The 19,207-nt window shown below is 37.5% G+C and overlaps 1 protein-coding gene across 2 annotated transcripts in view; it reads right to left on the minus strand.

Annotated features, from left to right (window-relative positions):
• Window positions 1–19,207, minus strand: part of LOC150082224 (uncharacterized) — a 236,002-nt gene that overhangs the window by 123,594 nt on the left and 93,201 nt on the right. For both annotated transcript variants that reach the window (XM_090380062.1, XM_090380063.1), the window contains 2 exons: window positions 18,910–19,113; window positions 5,997–6,104 (listed from right to left, as the gene is read on the minus strand). In XM_090380062.1, coding sequence (XP_090236188.1) covers window positions 5,997–6,104; window positions 18,910–19,113 — 312 coding nt within the window. The remainder of the gene's footprint in view (window positions 1–5,996; window positions 6,105–18,909; window positions 19,114–19,207) is intronic.

Raw genomic sequence — 19,207 nt, forward strand, 5'->3', positions numbered from 1 at the left:
CGTATTTGGTGGTGACGGGCTCGAACCCTTGTCTAATTAAGAAGTGTGTGTTACGCACTGCTGCTCCTTCCCACCTGGCTATGGAGGTGCCGGTTTAGGTTTTGAGGACAAGTGATGAAATACCATTAGAACCTGGAGCTTTCTTAGCATCAAGATTCGTCAAAATCCTTCTGACATCCTTTTGACAGAAGACCACAGGAGGCACTGAATGGAGTGTGTTGAGAATGGTAGTAGGTGTTCTACCAAGATCATTAATACATGAGTTGGAAGAAAAATGGGATGCTAGCAGGTCAGCTTTATTCTTGGCTGAAGTGACAACAGAACCATCTGATTTGGACAGAGGTGGAAGCAGAAATGGGCAAAAGTTGCGCCCAATAGCTTTGGAAAGAGACCACAATGCTCGGCTACCATTAGGGCAAGAAGCAAGTTTTCTACTCTTAGCCTGTTCAAACTCTAGTTTGGACTGATTAATAACTGCTTTACAATTGTTGCGAACTTTGGTGTAGGCAGAAAATGAATTAGAAACAAGCCAATTACGATATGCAACGTTCTTCTCTTGAACAGACTTAGCACATTTATTGGAAAACCAAGGTTTAGATAAAGGATGAGATTTTAGAGTGGAGTGTGGGATAAAGGATTCCATTCCTGCAAGAATAATTTCGCTGACACGATCTGAGCAAACATTGTCATCAGAAGTTTTGAAACAGTAATCCGATGAAGGAAAAGAAGAAAAGAAATCTCGCAGGTCATCCCATTTTGCATTCTTGTAATGCCAAACAACAGAAGGTTGGGAATAGCCATGAGATAAAGGCTCCATTGGAGAAGAGACAATCACCAAGTTGTGATCTGAAGTGCTTAAAGGACCTCTCACTTTGACCGTGTATTTAGAAGAGTTGTTTGTGAGAAAAAGATCAAGCGTGTTGGCTGTATGATTAGGATTGTCCGGTATTCTTGTAGGCAAATGAGCAATCTGTGCAAGGTCATTAGTAATTGTAAAAGCCTCAGCATCTCGACCAGCTGGGTCGGTGTGACTAGAAAATGGAAGCCAGCTGGAGTTGTGAACATTAAAATCACCAAGGAAAGTTACCTCACTGTTAGGAAAGTTGGACTGGAGAAAGTCAAGTTGCAAAGAGAGGAAGTCAAAGAGCTCCAAGTGATTAGTGGAGTTGGGAGAAGGGTAGAGACAACAGATGAATTTGACACAATGAGGTAGAGGGATTTTAAGCCAGAGAAGATCGAAGAGAGGAGATTCCAAATTACCAAGTCTCTGACAGGGAATATCAGAACGGACATATGCACAAGTACCACCTTTGAGGCGAAAGGAATCATACAGCGAATAATTTGGGCAACTGAGATGAGCAGTAGTTAAATCATCTGATAACTGAGATTCTGTCAGAAAAAGTACATGGGGTTTGGCAGATTGCAAGTGGAAATGGACATCATTGAGATTAGAATTGAGACCACATATATTTGTGAAATTAATTAGGAAGTGTATGGGAGGTTTAGATCTTTTCGCAGATAAGCTTACTCTATTAGTTTGACAATTCATGGTGTATTCAATAGTAAGAAAAAGTGGGTGGGACATTCTGTATGAAGTAATGAAATTTTTGGATATGGTGTACACATGTTAAGAATATACCCAGATCTTTGACATAACGTGGCCTCGACAATGCCCCCCACATACACACTACTCGGGCTCCCTCCAATCACTATCTGGCAGAGTAGAGGTAGCAAGATTATACACTAGCTGATCCAGAAGCCTCCTAGAGAGTTACCAATAGATTCGGTTCAGTGTACTAACTAGCAGCCGGCCTGCGAACACTGTTTTACAGTTGTACCCTTGATATGTAAGGAATAATGGATCTCGCCATGATGTTCATCATAACCTCAAAAGTCATCAGTCATACTGCATGATGGAAGAGATGGGAAAGGGTTGACTGGAACTTAGCTCTAGAGACTAAACATGGGTTCCACCACTTCAAGCCTCCAACAAGCAAAGTGGTGGTACTGAACCGGTTGATCAGAGTCATCTACCACCTAGTACTGCCTGGTAACATAGAGGGGCGGCATTCATGGAGGTTATACCCAGGATTACTAACAGTCCCACCATCGTCAAGGTGCAAGCAGAGGATTTGGCTGTCACAGACCACCTGGACTTCGCCAAAATTGAGTCCACTTGACTTGAGTGTCACCCGAATATCAGTTCCATCAGCGTTTTTGACTCAGAGGTAGCAAGTACAACTTGTCTGGCATATCTGAGAGAATGTCTGTGACAATCTCAAGGACCAAGTGGCATTAGGTGCAAGTTACTGTTACAGATAAAGGATTTGGTTGAGTGACAGAAGACAGAATGTGGTTATTAATTGCCACTGCTCTTCCTGGAAAATTGTTATTAGTGGCATTCTTCAGGGTTCAGTACTCTACCACTTATTTTTTTCAATATTTATTAATGATATTAATCTAAGCATATCAAGTTCAATGTCCAAGTTCTGATGATAAAAGGTGAAAATAGTGGTAAGTGACAGTAATCTGGGTATGCCACTGCAAAAACACTTGGATAAATTATGTATGTGGGTCAAAAAAAGTGATAAATTAGGTTTAACATTGATAAATGTGAGGTACTGCTTTTCAGTAGCAGGGTACTGATTTCAGAATAATATATCATTTGAGTGAATTCAAAATGAAGGTAGTGGAAATTAAAAAGACCCTGGAGTAGCTGTACAGTCCAACATAAAGTTCTCTGAGCAGTGCAGACAGGCTGCTAGCATAGCTCATGGAATTCCTGTTGTAAAATGCAATGGTTGGGCTACATCTTAAGTATTAGAAAGAAGTTTGATTGCTTCATTTCAGAAAGGATGTAGATCTTTTAGAATGGGTGAAGAGAAGAGCAACAAGATTAGTCATGGGCACAACAGGGTACCCCTTTACAAGAAAGCCTTGAGTCCTGCAAATTGCAAGATATAGAAATTTTTCACTTACAAGGAAATCTGACTGGAGTGTTTAAGTCTTTAAATAGATTGAATAAACTAAATGACGATGGCAACCTTACTTTTTCTTGAACAACACAAGGGAGCATTAGCATTAGTAGAAACATAAGCTTATACAGCATCAGTCAAAAAAAAAAAAAAAAAAAAAAAAAACAACCCTTCCCATTTCACCCATCCATTCGCTCCTAATGTTTGTCTAGTTCTGCCTTGAATTTATTTAACCTATCAACTTCTACAATGACAGATGAAAGTTTGTTCCAGCAATCAACCACCCACTGGCTAAAGTCAAACTTCTGCACATCTATTCTACAACTGTCTTTCCTCAATTTGAATTTATGTCTCCTCAGGCGATTAATCTGGGCAAGAGGCAGAATCCCATCAGCATTGAGCTTGCTCAAACCATTCAAGGCCTTAATACACCTCAATCACATCACCTCACAGGTGCCTAGTCACCTGACACTGTAATTTGCAAATCTTAAGCCTTTTTTCGTAAGAGCAACCCTTTGTTCCATTCACTAATCTCGTTGCTCTTCTCTGTACTTGTTCCAGCAGCTCTACATCCTTCCTAAAATGAGGCCTCCAGACCTGCATACAGTACTCAAGGTGTGGCCTGACAATTGCCTTATAATAATCACCTCCTTATTCCTGCTAGAAAAATTTCTGTATATCATTGAGAAGACACCATAAGCTACTCTTGCAGACTGTCTGCACTGCTCAGAAAACTTCATATCTGACTGCACAATTACTCCCGGGTCCTTTTCATTCTCTGCCACCTTGAGTTAGTACCACATAGTTGATATGTTACTCTGGGGTTACTGCTACCCATATGCAGTACTTTACATTTGTCAATGTTAAATTAAACATTAAACACAAGACATAAATTTAAATTGGAAAAGGATTATTGCAAGATAGATGTGTAAAAATTTGCTTTCAGTCCGAGAGTAATTATCGATTGTTGAAACAAACTTCCAACTGGCATTGTGGAAGTGAGTGGTTTTAATAAATTTAAAGAAGGATTAGACAAATTATGAGAATGGATGAACAAATGAAGTAGATAGTGTTTTTTTTTTTTTTTTTGGATGATGCTATATAAGGTTTCTTTCTTACATCATTTTGCTCCTATTAATACTAATCCTTTGAGGTTACCAAAATCATAAAGTTCACTTCATAACATCACAACATCATAAAGTAGTAATACCTGTATAATTTTTGTACAATGATGATAAATCTGATGAACATGAACTCTGCATATTACTGAACACCACTCTCATTATATGAGGCATTTACACTGTTTAAAGACCTACTACAGGGGTTCTCAACCAGGGAGGAATTTTAGGGTTTCGGGGGTAGAATTGAGACTACAGATTTACAGACTCAAACTGTTGGAATATTGATCTTTCTACAAACTACAATTCTACAGATTGTACATAATCTACAGGACATCACACTTTATTGGATGTCACATATTAAATTAAAAATAAAGACAAATATTTCACTTTTTTATCTTTTTGGAATGCACCTTTTCAGTCAGACAATCTTGGAAAGGGGGAGATGACATCAATCTTGAAAAGCGGGGGAATAGCATTCTGACATATGGCGAAAAGGGTGCATGGGGCAAAAGAGGTTGAGAACCAATGTTCTACTACTTGTTTCTTGATTAATAGAAAGTATTTTTGTTGTTTCTTAATTAAAAAGGGCAATTAATTTATGACTACTAATATTAACTTCCCATAATTGAACATCATCTTCTTCCAGTCACATAGTCCCCTGAGGAGCTGTTGTGGCCACCAACAAATTCCTCCAACTGCATCGATCATGTGCTATATAAGCAGCATCACAAAATGTCATGCCCAAAAGTTCCCTAATCCCATCCTTCCTTCTAGTTGCTGGTCTTCCTTTAACAGCAGTTTTTGGAGTTGGTTTTGTTATGGTCTCTGTGGCATCAGATAATGTGGTGGTATGCCATTGCCTACCACATGGCCGATTTTGAAAGGGGCTGGTTTTAATCATAGGAAGAGTCATCACGCATCCCACGAGATGCTCTCGAAGAGGAAAGGTGTACAGCAGAGCCTCGCTTAGTGCAGAAGGCTGATTACAACTGGTTTTTGCCTGGTTTCCAGAGGTCATCTATGTATGTAAATGTATATATATTATTCGTTAGATTTGCACAAGTAGTTATATCTTCAGTCAATGAATGTATTCATAAGGTGATGCTATTATCCCTCTTCTTCCTTCTTCGATGTCTAATTAATGTCCAATATTTCCAATTATGTTAAATATACTTTAAAATAATTTTCTCCTAAACCATAAAGCATGCAACATTTCCTTACCATAAACATATTTTCATGTTAAATCGCACAGTCTTAACCACCAATGAATACATTTTTATGTTTTAAAATATTTGTTCCTGTATTTCAAATTTACACTCATTTCATATGGCATTAACCGCTGCATAATCTTCTGTATTCTTCGAACATGCTAACCGTTAAACTGTTATTTTAATCTTAGAGCCTAAATATTTACCACACAGATATAACATATGTGTCTAATGAATCTTCTGTATGGTAAGATGTAATTTCAGTTTTGTATTTTCATTATTCAGCTATATAATTGAACAATGAGAGCTATACATGTTTTAGCTGAATAATGAGAGCTATACATGTTTTAGCATGTATAGCTATCACTGTAATCTCATTTTATTAAAGGGCATGTACATAACCCTTAGTAAAATTATAAATTTAATACAGATTTTAAATATAATCAAATCAGGAGTGATCCCAAGAAGAGTTACAGTCCCTTCACCCTCCATTTGATCAAAATAATGTAGATTTTTGATAAAGTCATCAAATTTTTAATCATGTTACATCATGATTAAAAATCGATGGCTCCCCAGAACACTGCTTCAGTCCCCACCTCTTGAAAATCCTGAGACTGCCCCTGAATCCAGTTATATTTAGAATTAAATATGTGGTAAATATAAAAGTAAGTTATTTCTTAATTTTATATTACCTTTTCGCCCTTCATTCCTTTAGTCCCCTTTTCACCAAAAATGCCAGGATTTCCATCCAAACCCTGAAGTCCAGGTTCTCCTTTTATACCACGAGGTCCTAATGGTCCCTAAATAAATAATCTAATATACATACATATTTATAATCAAGAATATTGGAAAGAAAGTTTGGCATAAGGATCATGGTTAGTCCATAACATCTGACATTTTGTGCATCATTTATGGGAAATATGTGATAGTTATGTTTGATTAAGAAGATGCTATTGCTCATTTTACATATTTAAAGTTATCGGAGTATAAATAAATAAATGAAAATAGTGCTTATTGCACAACAGAATTGTGATGTTAACAAAAAAAGCCAGGATCTGCAATCACGAAACTTTGTTACAGCTAGTGAAGCAATAATGATATGTCTTCAAAGATTACTGGCATCTGCACACAATTTATTGTGGATTAAGTCTAGATCAATTGCTTTGTGATCTCATTTGAGTAAACTTGTTATGCATGTGCCAGATAACAACAAGTAGGTTTACATCTGAATTTACCGACCTAGACCATTGAGTTAGTGTTTTACAGATTACTCTACACTAGCTTCCTGCCAGATTCCATATATTATGCTGAACAATAGCCACAGCTACCTATTATCCAGCATGATACGTTTACTTTGGACGATGCTTTGAAACTTGACATAATGAGTGTTTTAAACCTATGGTAAACCCATTGCAGATTCACATGTAAATATAAAAAAATTTGTGTTTTACAGTTGTTGCTTGAATACTACTTAAAGTACAGCTCTAGAGTTATTTTTCATATTTTTATATTTCAATGTAAGATATATTGTTTAAATCTGCTGGCCATATGCAGTTATTTCTTTGCTACATCTGTGGGAATAATTAAGCTCATAAAAGCTTAGTTACTCCCACAGCTTGTATTAATTCCGCAAAGGGCAGAATTGTAAATATTACTTCTTCCTTCTTTCCTTTTGTCAGAAAAAACTGGCCTTTTTCATTGTTGTTTATCTGTGGCTGAACTATTTCAATGAAGAGGAAAAATTCCAATTTTTTTTTTTTTTTTTGTTATGAACTTATTGTGAGTGATTTTAAATCAAATAAAAATGGTGCTAACTTTGTAGCATGTTTTTATCTTTTTCAACAGAGATTTCTTGATATTTTAGATTAAATGTCACAAAATTTTGCCTTAGAAAATTTACCTATGAATTATTCAGAATTAACAAAATAGTTTTTGAGTAGAAACTCAAAGCAAAGTAGCAAAAAAATAAAAATAAAATATGATGATCAAAATGACCCCTACCCTCACAAGCAAAGAGTTAAATGAGTTTTTGCATTTATATATTACACCAAAATTCAGAAAACTAATCATTGTTGTTCAATTCATAAAGGAGAATATAATGAAAAACATTTTATAAAAAGCATGAGTGTAAGTGTAAAACATTCTTACATTCCCACCCACTTGTACTCTTAACTATTCTCTCTGCCTTGCCTTCCTGCTACCTTCCTTGCAAATATACACTCACTTATAACAGTTAACTCATTGAATAATGAAGTTCCTTGCTTTGGTCATTAAGTGTGCTTGACATGATACTACAGCTGTAGACCATGGAGAAATTCAATTGTGTCAAACACTTTGCTTAGGTACTTTGGAATACTGTCTATGTTCGGTTTATTTAAGAGATGAAGAATCTTGTAACAAAAGACTAGTATCTCACCAAACAAAGGTTACCTTGCAAGTCTCAAGGGTAGAATTTCTCACAGCATGGCCTGCCATATGTAAGGGACTGTTTTCATAGAAATTAGATATGCCTGAATAAAAAGTAGAAAGCATATTTTCTGATATTGATGCAATGTAATTGTTTCAAGAAAATGATGGGGAAGGGTGGGGTTAAAGAGACCAAACTTTCACCATGACTAAAGCATAGGCAGATTACACTAGTGCACTATTTGAAACCATCCTGAAAATTATTAGGGGAATAAATGGCTCATTAGAGATACTTATAATAACACTATGCTTCTGAGTGCCATTACTTTCCCACAGTCCTATACTCATACTTGGCCAAAACAGATGAGACTGTGGGAAAGTAATGGAGAACCGCTAAATGGTTGTATAGAGAGAGTGGTAGAAATACTAGAATATGCAACTCAAAAATTGTTGAGGAGACCACTGCCATAAGAAACTACATGGGATATGTCAGGATACCAAAAGCATAAACCAGACAAACTCTCATGTTTGTATGATATTGCTGGGAGGATAGTCAATAAATTCGATTCAAAGTACTGATTAAAGCAACAATGGTCAATATAATATGAATATCAAAAACATGGTGTCATTCTGATATACTGGATACAGAATATTAATATGGTAAATGCAATGTGTTCAGGAAAGACAGAGAGAGACATGGCATAAGGGAAGAAAGCATTATACTTTTAGGTGCAAGTTATATGCTTTGAATAGGAAAGTATATGAATTCAAACGGAGTATATTATATAGATGAAAACTTCCAAGATATTACTGAGTCAGCCTGGTTATGTAAGTAATGGGAAAGCAAAAATATGATTGGGGTGTGATATAGACTAAATGAGTATGATAAGTAAAATTGCAATTTATACAAAAAAAATGAAACAGGAAAGCAAATATGAATGTATTATCATGGGGAATTTTATTTTCCTAAGGCAGACTGGGACTTTTGGGTGGGGGAACTCTTGCAGCAGAAGTCTATTTCTTAAATGAATAGATGACTGCTTATTATACCATTAGAAATACCAATTCTTTTTACCAATTTTTACTAATTCTTTACAAGGATATAGAGAATTATCTGAGTCAGACAATTAAGACATACTAAGAGAAAGTTAGTGAAAAGAGAAGAGTTTTAATTTTTGCAAGGTAAATTATTATGGCCTTAGGAATTATAATTATCTGAATTCTATTCACTAGAAACAGTAAGTAACTGTTATAAGTATTAGTAGAGGGAACTCTCCAAAGAAATAATTCTAGAAGCTTCTCATCTTTTTATACCAATAAAACATTATTCTTCTAGGCCTAGACTAAAATGCACGACTACTGAGTTCACAAAGTTAGTAACAGAAGGTGCCTCCATAGCCAGGTGGGCAGGAGCAACAGTGCAGAGCGCACACTTCTTGATTTGACTGGGGTGCGAGCCAGTGACCACCAAATACGGAGGATGTGGAAAGGTCAGGGAATGACCACCGCATATCCCTGGAGAAATATTGCCTTAGTTGCTAATGCTCCTAAAAACCAAATAACAACAACAACAACAGTAACAGAAAAGGAAGTTGCATAGGATGAAACATAAGTTATAAAAAGACACTAAACATTATCACAAGTCTATCATGAGAAATCTTTGACAGAGGATGCAAAGAAAAACAGCAAAGAGTTCTTTACTTATGTAAACTCTAGAAGGAAGGAGATGAATCAGATTGGTCCACTTGATATCGATGGTTCAATTGTTGATGATCCTGCTCAAGTAGCTAACAAACTAAATGAATATTTTGCATCTACATTCACACATGGGGAGTTATTCAGAGAGGGGAATGCCAGAGGTGTATTAAATTCTGGCAGTAATCTAGATAATCTTGTAATAACTCAGAGTAAAGTGGAGGAGAAATTGTTGAAGATAAACATAAGTGAGGCACTTGGGGTGGATGGAATCTATCCAGTTATATTAAAGGAGGCAGCAAAGGAAGTAAGCAAACCCTTAGCCATAATTATGAGAGCTTCCTTGGACTCAGGGGAGGTACCCATAAACTGGAGATGTGCAAATGTGATCCCAATCCACAAAGGAGGATCAAAGGGAGACACAGGTAATTACACACCTGTTAGTTTAACTTCTGTTCCAGGGAAATTAATGGAGGCACTGGTTAAAGAAGCATTGCAAGATCATCTAGACAAGACTTCAGTTATAGCTTGGATGCAGTAAAGGTTTTGTAAAAGGAAAGTCTTGCCTGACCAATTTGATTGGATACTATGATGTGGTCACAAAGGAACTGGATGCAAAGAATAATTTTGATATCATATATTTGGATCTTAGAAAGGCTTTTGATACTGTTGCACATGGAAGACTGCTGCACAAATTGGAGCAGTGTGGCATTGGAGGTAAATTGCTGCTATGGGTAAAAGGGATGGTTGAGTGGGAGAAGACAGAGAGTGGTAATCAATGGATACTGCTCTTTATGGACTAATGTTATTAGTGGAGTCCCCCAGGGTTCAGTGTTGGGTCCATTATTGTTTTCTATATTCATTAATGATATTGATGATGGTATATCAGGCTTAATGTCCAAGCTTGCAGACAATACTAAGGTCAGCAGGGTTGTTAATGACACTAATGACAGCACACTGCTGCAACAGGATCTCGAAAAGTTGAGCCCATCTGCTCAACTTTTCGAGATCCTGTTGTAATAACTGAGTGACAAATGTAAAGTACTGCATATGGTAAGCAGTATACCCAGATTAACGTATCAATGGTGTGGTACTACACTGACAGTGGTAGAGAGTGAAAAGGACCTGGGGGTAATTGTGCAGGCAGATATGAAGTTTCCTCAGCACAGTGCAGACGGTCTGCAAGAGTAGCTCGTGGTGTCTTGTCAATGATATACAGGAATTTTTCTAGTAGGCATTAGGAGGTGATTATCCTCTTGTATAAGGCAATGGTCAGACCACACCTTGAGTACTGTATACAGGTCTGGAGGCCTCATTTTAAGAAGGATGTAGCGCTGTTGGAACGAGTACAGAGAAGGGCAACAAGATTAGTGAATGGAACAAAGGTTCCTCTTATGAAGAAAGGCTTAGGTTTTGCAAATTACAGTGTCTGGAGATTAGGCATCTGCGAGGTGATCTGATTGAGGTGTATAAAGCCATGAATGGTTTGAGCATGCTCAATGCTGATGGGATTCTTCCTTTTGCTCAGAATAATTGCCTGAGAGAGCATAAATTCAAATTGAGGAAGGACAGTTGTAGGATGGATGTGCAGAAGTTTGTCTTTAGCCAGTGTGTGGATGATTGCTGGAACAAACTTCCATCTGTCATTGTAGAAGTTGATAGCTTAAATAGATTCCAGGCAGAACTAGACAAACATTTGGAGCGAGTGGATGGGTGAAACAAGAAGGGTTTTTTTTTGTCTTTTTTTGGCTGATGCTATATAAGCTTTCTTTCTTGCATCATGTGTCTTTGCTATTGCTAATGCTAATGTCTATGCTAGGCATGAAAACTGCAATACCTGGAAAGAGTGATGAATTCAAGCAAAAGTTTGTAAGTGGTATCAGCATGATGCTACAAGGCAAATGAAAAAGGTATTTTGAATGAACAGAGGGGTGAAGTGGAAGTGGGTTTTTTTTTTTTTTTTTATTTGGCTGATGCTGCATAAGCTTGCTTTCTTGCATCAAATGCCTCTACTAATGCTAATGCTAATGCTAATGCTAAAAAGTGTTTGTGAAAGTCATATAACTTAAAGAAGAGATGGCTAAGGTAAAGAAAGCCTGGACGAGAAGCACACAAAAGTTCGATGAAATTTACCAGTAAAGGTACTTACTTTGCTGTAAAGGCATTTGTATTGTTGCTCACTCGGTAAACAGACGGTGGGTGTTATCGGTCTGGAGTAGAAGTTGAATCCTACAGGAGCTTGAAACCCTCCTGAAGTGGGGGTGGGGGGGTAACCTGACCTTTTTTCTTTAGAATCACTAATTGAAATAACTAATTGAATCATGAACAGAGTCATATTGGAAGTTCTGGAAGCGTAAAAAATGTTTGTAACGTAGTTTCACCGGTAAACCTTTTGGAAGTTTGCCGTGCTTCTCGTGTGGGCTTCCTTTGCCTTTTTTTTCTCTTAATAAACAATTTATCCACTAGTCCACCAGTGATTCTAAAGAAGAAAGGTCAGGTTACCCCCTCCACTTCAGGAGGGTTTCAATCTCCTACGGGATTCAATTTCTACTCCTGACCAATAACATCCGCTGTATGTTTACTGAGTGAGCAACAATACAAATGCCGTCACGGCAAAGTACTTTTACTGGTAAATTTCATCAAACTTTTGCGTGCTTCTCATGCAGGCTTTCTTTACCTTTGCTGAAGAGACTAATATTACCATGAAGCTACTAAGTGAAGCTAATTACCATTAGATTTAAAGACTTGTAAAGGCATGAAGCTAATTACCATGGAGCTACTAATCCTTAAATACCAAGATGATGTCAAATTTACTTACCATGTCATACTGACTACCACTCGCAACAATTCATTTATGTTAGACATGGTGGTTACGGGAAGGCAGTACTTGGGAAGCGTATGGTGGGTGGAGCAAACACAAGGATTCCACATTCAAATGAGAGCCTCTGACAGATAACACTCTTAATCATTCAATAATAGAAAAAAACATTTAGAGACTTGTAAAGGCAGGCCTATATGAAAGCTGCCCACTAAACTGCTGCTTGTCACTGTTTTCCCTGCATCAACAACAGCAGTTTTAGGATAGGGCATCCTGGAGACATAATCTGTGTCTCTTGGTCTTTAGTGATGAGCCACATTTCACTCTGGGTGCAAGTGATAGCCACACTCACGTCTGACAACAGTGTGATCAGAGATCCAAACTGTCCATCATATTCAGAACACAACATGGCATGAGCAGTAAGTGTCATGATATGGGGCATCGTAGGTTATGACAGCCCTTTGGTAATTGTTCAAGGAAGTCTGAGAGTCTAGGGGAATACTGACAACATATTGTGACATCTTGAAGTAAAATAATCCCTTTCCATATACTGCTGTGATCTCCATACAGTATCTGTTTCATGTGAACATCATATCATGGCCAGCCAAGTCCCCAGATTTGTCTCTAATAGAGAAGCATGTCTGGGCATATCAGCAATTGACACAAACTACAGTTCAGTTTGTGCCACCTTGGCTGACCAATTACATGATGCATGGAAAATGTTTTACAAGATGCCATCCATCAATTGTATAACTCTTTGCCTTGATGTATAGCAGCACATATTGCTAACCATAAGGATTTACCAGATACTGAAGAAGACTATATTGTACTCTTTTCTTAAGAGAAAAAATCTGCTATAAAAAGAAAAAAAATTGTTGTGTAACTTGTACATTTTTAATTCTCTCTTGTATACCTGGACTTTCAGGAAAGATATCAAATGGCCAAATGCTACACACAGAGCACCTCCTATTCGGATGCAAAACCTGGGTCATGTGGAAAGCAGAAATCAGGACTCTGGAAGCCTTTGAGATGTGGAGCTCAGAAGAATGGTGACTGATTAGGTCACCAATGAGTGGGTCCTTAAGAGGGCAAGGATCACAATAATACTACTAACTACAATTGCAAAGAGAAAGACTACCTACCTCGGGCATATTATAAGAGGCCTTAAATATGACTTGCAGAAACTAATCCTGCAAGGGAAGATTAAAGGCAAAAGAGCAAAAGGAAGAGAAAGAAAAAAGTGGCTTGATAATATCAAAGAATGGACAGGGGTCTTACAACACAAGGACTTTTTCACAAAGTTGGTTGGAAAATGCTGGTCTCCGATGTTCAAATTGAACATAGAACCCGAAGAAGAACTTACTCCAGAAATAAAGTGGGCCAGTAAATCAGAATGTCTTGTAATGGGGGATTTTAACTTTCCAGATATTGACTGGAACTTGTGGATTGGTCACTCGCATGATTGCAAGACTTTTTTAGATTTATTGGAGGATTGTTTTCTACAGCAACATGTTCGAGGGGCAACCAGAGGGAGTAATACTCTTGATCTGATTATCAGCAGTGATTATTCATGCATTAATAATTTGAAGATAAAGGAACCACTAAGTGACAGTGATCGCAGTGTACTAATGTAGGATTTACTTAAAGATGTAACCACCATCAAGGGTAAAGGGAAGGGTTTTCGCTTCTGTAAAGGTGACTACAGTGGTCTCAGACAGATTTTAAATTCTATACAGTGGGATCAACTGATGATGTTCCCAATGGGGAACTCTAAATGGGAAGCCTTCAGAGATTTCATCTTGGAGGCTACTAGCTTTTCATACCAACTAAGAAATAGTGTTCAAAGTTCAGGCCTAAATGGATGACAGACAAAGGAGGTTAGGCAGGCAAAGGCAGATTATGAGAAATCTTTGGCAAAGGATGCAAAGAAAAACAGCAAAGAGTTCTTTACTTATGTAAACTCTAAAAAGGGAGCGGATGAATCAGATTGGTCCACTTAACACAGATGGTTCGACTATTGATGATCCTGCAAGTAGCTGGTAAACTGAATGAGTATTTTGCATCTACATTCACACAAGGAGTTATTCAATTAGAGGAATGCCAGAAATTTATCAAACTCTAACAGGGAGCTAAGTGATTTTGTAATAACTGAGAGCAAAGTGGAGGAGAAATTGTTGAAGTTAAACATAAAAAAGCACCTGGGGTGAATGGAATCTATCCAGTTATACTGAAGGAGTCAGCAAAGGAAGTTAGCAAACCCTTAACCATAATTATGAGAGCATCGTTAGATTCAGGGGAGGTCCTCATGGACTGGAGATGTGCAAATGTATCCCCAATTCACAAAGGGGGTTCAAAGGGTGACACAAATAAGTATATGCCCGTTAGTTTAACTTCTGTTCTGGGGAAAATAATGCAGTCACTGGTTAAAGAGGTGATACAGGATCACCTAGACAAGACTTCAGTAATAGTTCAGACACAGCATGGGTTTGTTAAAGGGAAGTCTTGTCTGACCAATTTGATTGGATACTAGGATGTGGTCACAAAGGAACTGGATGCAAAAAATAATATTGATATCATATACAGTAAGACCCCCGTAATATTGATATCATATACAGTAAGACCCCCGTATCCGCAGGGGATACGTTCCAAGACCTACCATGGATGGCAGAAACACTGGATACTGGATATAAGCAAACACCTACTGACCCCATATATAATGTGATTTTCTTGTACATACATACATATGATAAAGTTTAATTGATAAATTAAACTCACAGTAAGGCAATACCAACATTGAATATGATAATAATAAAGTACAGCAGACTCTCAATTTACAGGGAAGCGGATTAACTGAGACACTTCAAGACTAAATTTAAAAAAGAAAAAAAAATCAACCAGAAATCATAAAATTTAAGTAATAACTAGAATAGGTATAAACAGATATTTTGCAAGTCGTAAATAAGTGACAAGAACTGGTGTTATAAGTCGTCATTAGGAGATTAGTGTACCTACTATCTTGCAACCCCTGCTGGCTTCACACCTATTGCTCAAAACAAAAAAAAAAGAAAAAAGAAAAAAAGGGACCAAATGTTTAGTTTCATTTAGTGCATCGCATCGATTGTTATGTACCATACCACTGCAAAAGGACAAATTTTGTTTTGTTATTTATGTCAGGGATGTCGGAATTTTTTTTTGTTTTTGTTTAGAAATCGCGAAAATGACAGGCAAGAGTTGTTTTCAAATTAAACAAAACCTTGAAATTATTCAAAAGTTTGGAAATAGTGCATCCATTAAATCTCTAATGAACCATTATAATGTTGATGACCAAACCATATGCGACATTGAAAAATAATAAAGGGAAACTATTCAATTTAAAACCAACATCGTAAAAAATAAAGGGGAGCATCGTATTGGACATGCAAGTAGTACATGTTAAGTTTTTTCATTTTTTTTCGGTGGTTAACCACGGATAACTGAATCAGCGGATACGGGGCACAACTATACTTGGTTTTCAGGAAAGCTTTTGATATTGTTGCACATTATTATTATTATTATTAGCCATATGTGGCAAGGAAGCCTGAAGCTTATGCTGCACCAGCAAAAAAAAAAGAATTCCCGAGTTACCCGAGAAAGAGAGAGAGAGAGAGAGAGAGAGTCAAAAGTAGAAAGGAATCATCAAGAAAGAGAAAAATGATGATATCCAGCTCAGAACCCTGGTTGTGCCAAGCCCATACTCACCAGATGTGAGCCCCTGGGGTTGGAAGGCTCATGTACAAATTGGAGTGGTATGGCATTAAGGGCAAGTTGCTGCAATAGATAAAGGGATGGTTGAGTGGGAGATGGTAGAGAATAGTAATAAATGGACACTGCTCTACATGGACTAACGTTATTAGTGGAGTCACCCAGGGTTCGGTGCTGGGCCCATTGTTATTTTGTGTATTTATCAATGATATCGATGAAGGTATATCAGGCTTAATGTCCAAGTTTGCAGATGATACAAAGGTTGGCAGGGTTGTTAATAACACTAAAGACAGTATGCTACTGCAACAGGATCTAGAAACATTATGCACATGGGCTGAGAAGTGGCAACTGAAGTTTAACATTGACAAATGCAAAGTACTGCATATGGGTAGCAGTAACCCAATAGAACATACCAACTGTGTGGTACTACAATCAGGGAAGTGGAGAATGAAAAAGACCTGGAGGTAATTGTGCAGTCAGATATGAAGTTCTCTGAGCAGTGCAAAGGGCTGCCAGAGCAGCTAATGGAGTTTTGTCAATGATATATAGGAATTTTGCTAGCAGAGACAAGGAGGTGATTATCCCTTTGTATAAGGCAATGGTTAGGCCACACCTTGAGTATTGCATACAAGTCTGCAGGCTTCATTTTAGGAAGGGTGTAGAGTTGCTAGAACGAGTACAGAGAAGGGCAACAAGATTTGTGAGAGGAACAAAGAGGTGTGCTTATGAAGAAAGGCTTAAGTTCTGCAAGTTGCAGCATCTGGGGAGTAGGCACCTCCGAGGTGATCTGATTGGGGCATCTATATTGAGGTGATCTATAAGGCCTTGAATGGTTTGAGCAGGCTTAATTCTGAGGGGATACTTCCGGTTGCTCAGACTAAGAACCTTAGGGGGTATAGATTCAAATTAAGAAAAGACAGTTTTAGAATAGTGTGCGGAAGTTTGCCTTTAGCCAGCGGGTAGTTGATTTTCTATATTCATTAATGATATTGATGATGGTATATCAGGCTTAATGTCCAAGTTTGCAGATGATACAAAGGTCTGCATGGTTGTTAATGACACTAATGACAGTATGCTGCTGCAACAGGATCTAGAAAAGTTGAGTAGATGGGCTGAGAGGTGGCAACTGAAGTTTAACACTGACAAATGTAAAGTACTGCATATGGGAAGCAGTAACCCCTGAGTAACGTATCAACTGTGTGGTACTACACTGACAGTGGTAGAGAGTGAAAAGGACCTGGGGGTAATTGTGCAGGCAGATATGAAGTTTCCTCAGCAGTGCAGACGGTCTGCAAGAGTAGCTCACGGTGTCTTGTCAATGATATACAGGAATTTTTCTAGCAGGGATGAGGAGGTGATTATCCCCTTGTATAAGGCAATGGTCAGACCACACTTTGAGTAATGTATACAGGTCTGGAGGCCTCATTTTAAGAAGGATGTAGAGCTGTTGGAACGAGTACAGAGAAGGGCAACAAGATTAGTGAATGGAACAAAGGGTTGCTCTTATGATGAAAAGCTTAAGTTTTGCAAATTACAGTGTCTGGAGACTATTGGGTTACTAGGCACCTGTGAAGTGATCTGACTGAGGTGTATAAAGCCTTGAATGGTTTGAGCATGGTCAATGCTGATGGGATTCTTCCTCTTGCTCAGAATAATCGCCTGAGAGGGCATAAATTCAAATTGAGGAAAGACAGTTGTAGGATAGATGTGCGGAAGTTTGCCTTTAGCCAGCAGATGGTTGATTGCTGGAACAAACCTCCATCTGTCATTGTAAAGTTGATAGCTTAAACAGATTCAAGGCAGAAGTGGACAAATATTTGGAACAAGTCGATGGGTGAAGTGAAAAGGGGGTGTGTTTTTTTTTTTTTTTTTTTGGCTGATGGTTTATAAGCTTGCTTTTTCTTGCATCATGTGACCTTGCTAATGCTAATGATTTCTGGAACAGACTTCCATCTGTTGCTGTGGAAATTGTTGATAGCTTATATAAATTTAAGGCTGAACTAGCCAAACATTTGGAGTGACCGGATGGGTGAAATGGGAAGTTTTTTTTTTGGCTGATGCTGTATAACCTTGCTTTCTTGCATCATATGCCTCAACTAATGCTAATGCTAATTTTTCAGCCAGATCTGCCACCTCCTTCTGAGTGTTGCAATTTTCATGTCTTAGTGTAAGATTAATATGTACATATATTATGGAATTAAGAAATTCTAAAGTAGACTTTGAAAAGTCAATGGAGTAAAGTGAGCAAAGGACAATAATAAAGAATTTTTTGCATATGTGAATACTGAAAGAAAGTTACTAAACTGCATTGGTCCACTGCACGTTTGCTCTGATAACGTTACTGTTCACTTATCTCTGTGAACAATCCTTTTCACCAATGAAACTAATAAATATCAAACAGCTGTGTCAACTTGCAGAATGTAATGTAAAAAGAGACTGGTGATTCCTGCAACAACAAAATTATAACGATATTGAAAAATTGACTTGGGTGAAGCAGCAATAAAAAGACCCAAAAATTCCTGTAATAAAAATTATTTTTTCTTTATAATTTTTTTAATGAACATGTGAACTTACAAATTTCTAGAAGTTGTAAAAATTTATCTACCTATTCATTACCTATTTATTTATCTACCTAATTAATATCAGGCATGCCTAATATATAAAATCATAACAACCAATATTCAAAATAATATTTTTAAAATTAATAAGCATAGTGACATTATTACTTATGGAAGCACCACAATGAGTACACTGGTATTTGGATGTGTACACACATACACAAAATAATTAAATTCACAGGACAATTTGGTACACAGTAAGGATGAGGTTGATGGTTTATTTACTGCTTTAAAAATACTGTAATTATTTATTACAGTATTTATACAGCAGTATGTCATTCTGGAAATTTTAAAAACATTTTACATAATAATATTAAATTTACTTACCATGTCACCTTTACTTCCTTTTGCACCCATGCCTCCCATTTCACCTTTTGTTCCTTGATATCCTCTTTCTCCCCTTCCTCCAGGTGGACCAGGAAGACCAGGTGGCCCTTGAAGTCCAGGAGGTCCAGCTCGTCCTGTATAAGGCCCAAATGACCCATCACCTGATGATGCCCCATAAAGTCCAGAACTGAATCCACCATCCAGCTGACATAAAGCATATTGAAACAAAATGCTATACAAGCTTGCTTTCTTGCATCATATGCCTTTATTAAATGTTATTTAATCATATAACATTTAA

The sequence above is a fragment of the Mastigoproctus giganteus genome, chromosome 8 (genome assembly GCF_048544385.1).
Source record: "Mastigoproctus giganteus isolate SK-2022 chromosome 8, ASM4854438v1, whole genome shotgun sequence".
Classification (NCBI taxonomy): domain Eukaryota; kingdom Metazoa; phylum Arthropoda; class Arachnida; order Uropygi; family Thelyphonidae; genus Mastigoproctus; species Mastigoproctus giganteus.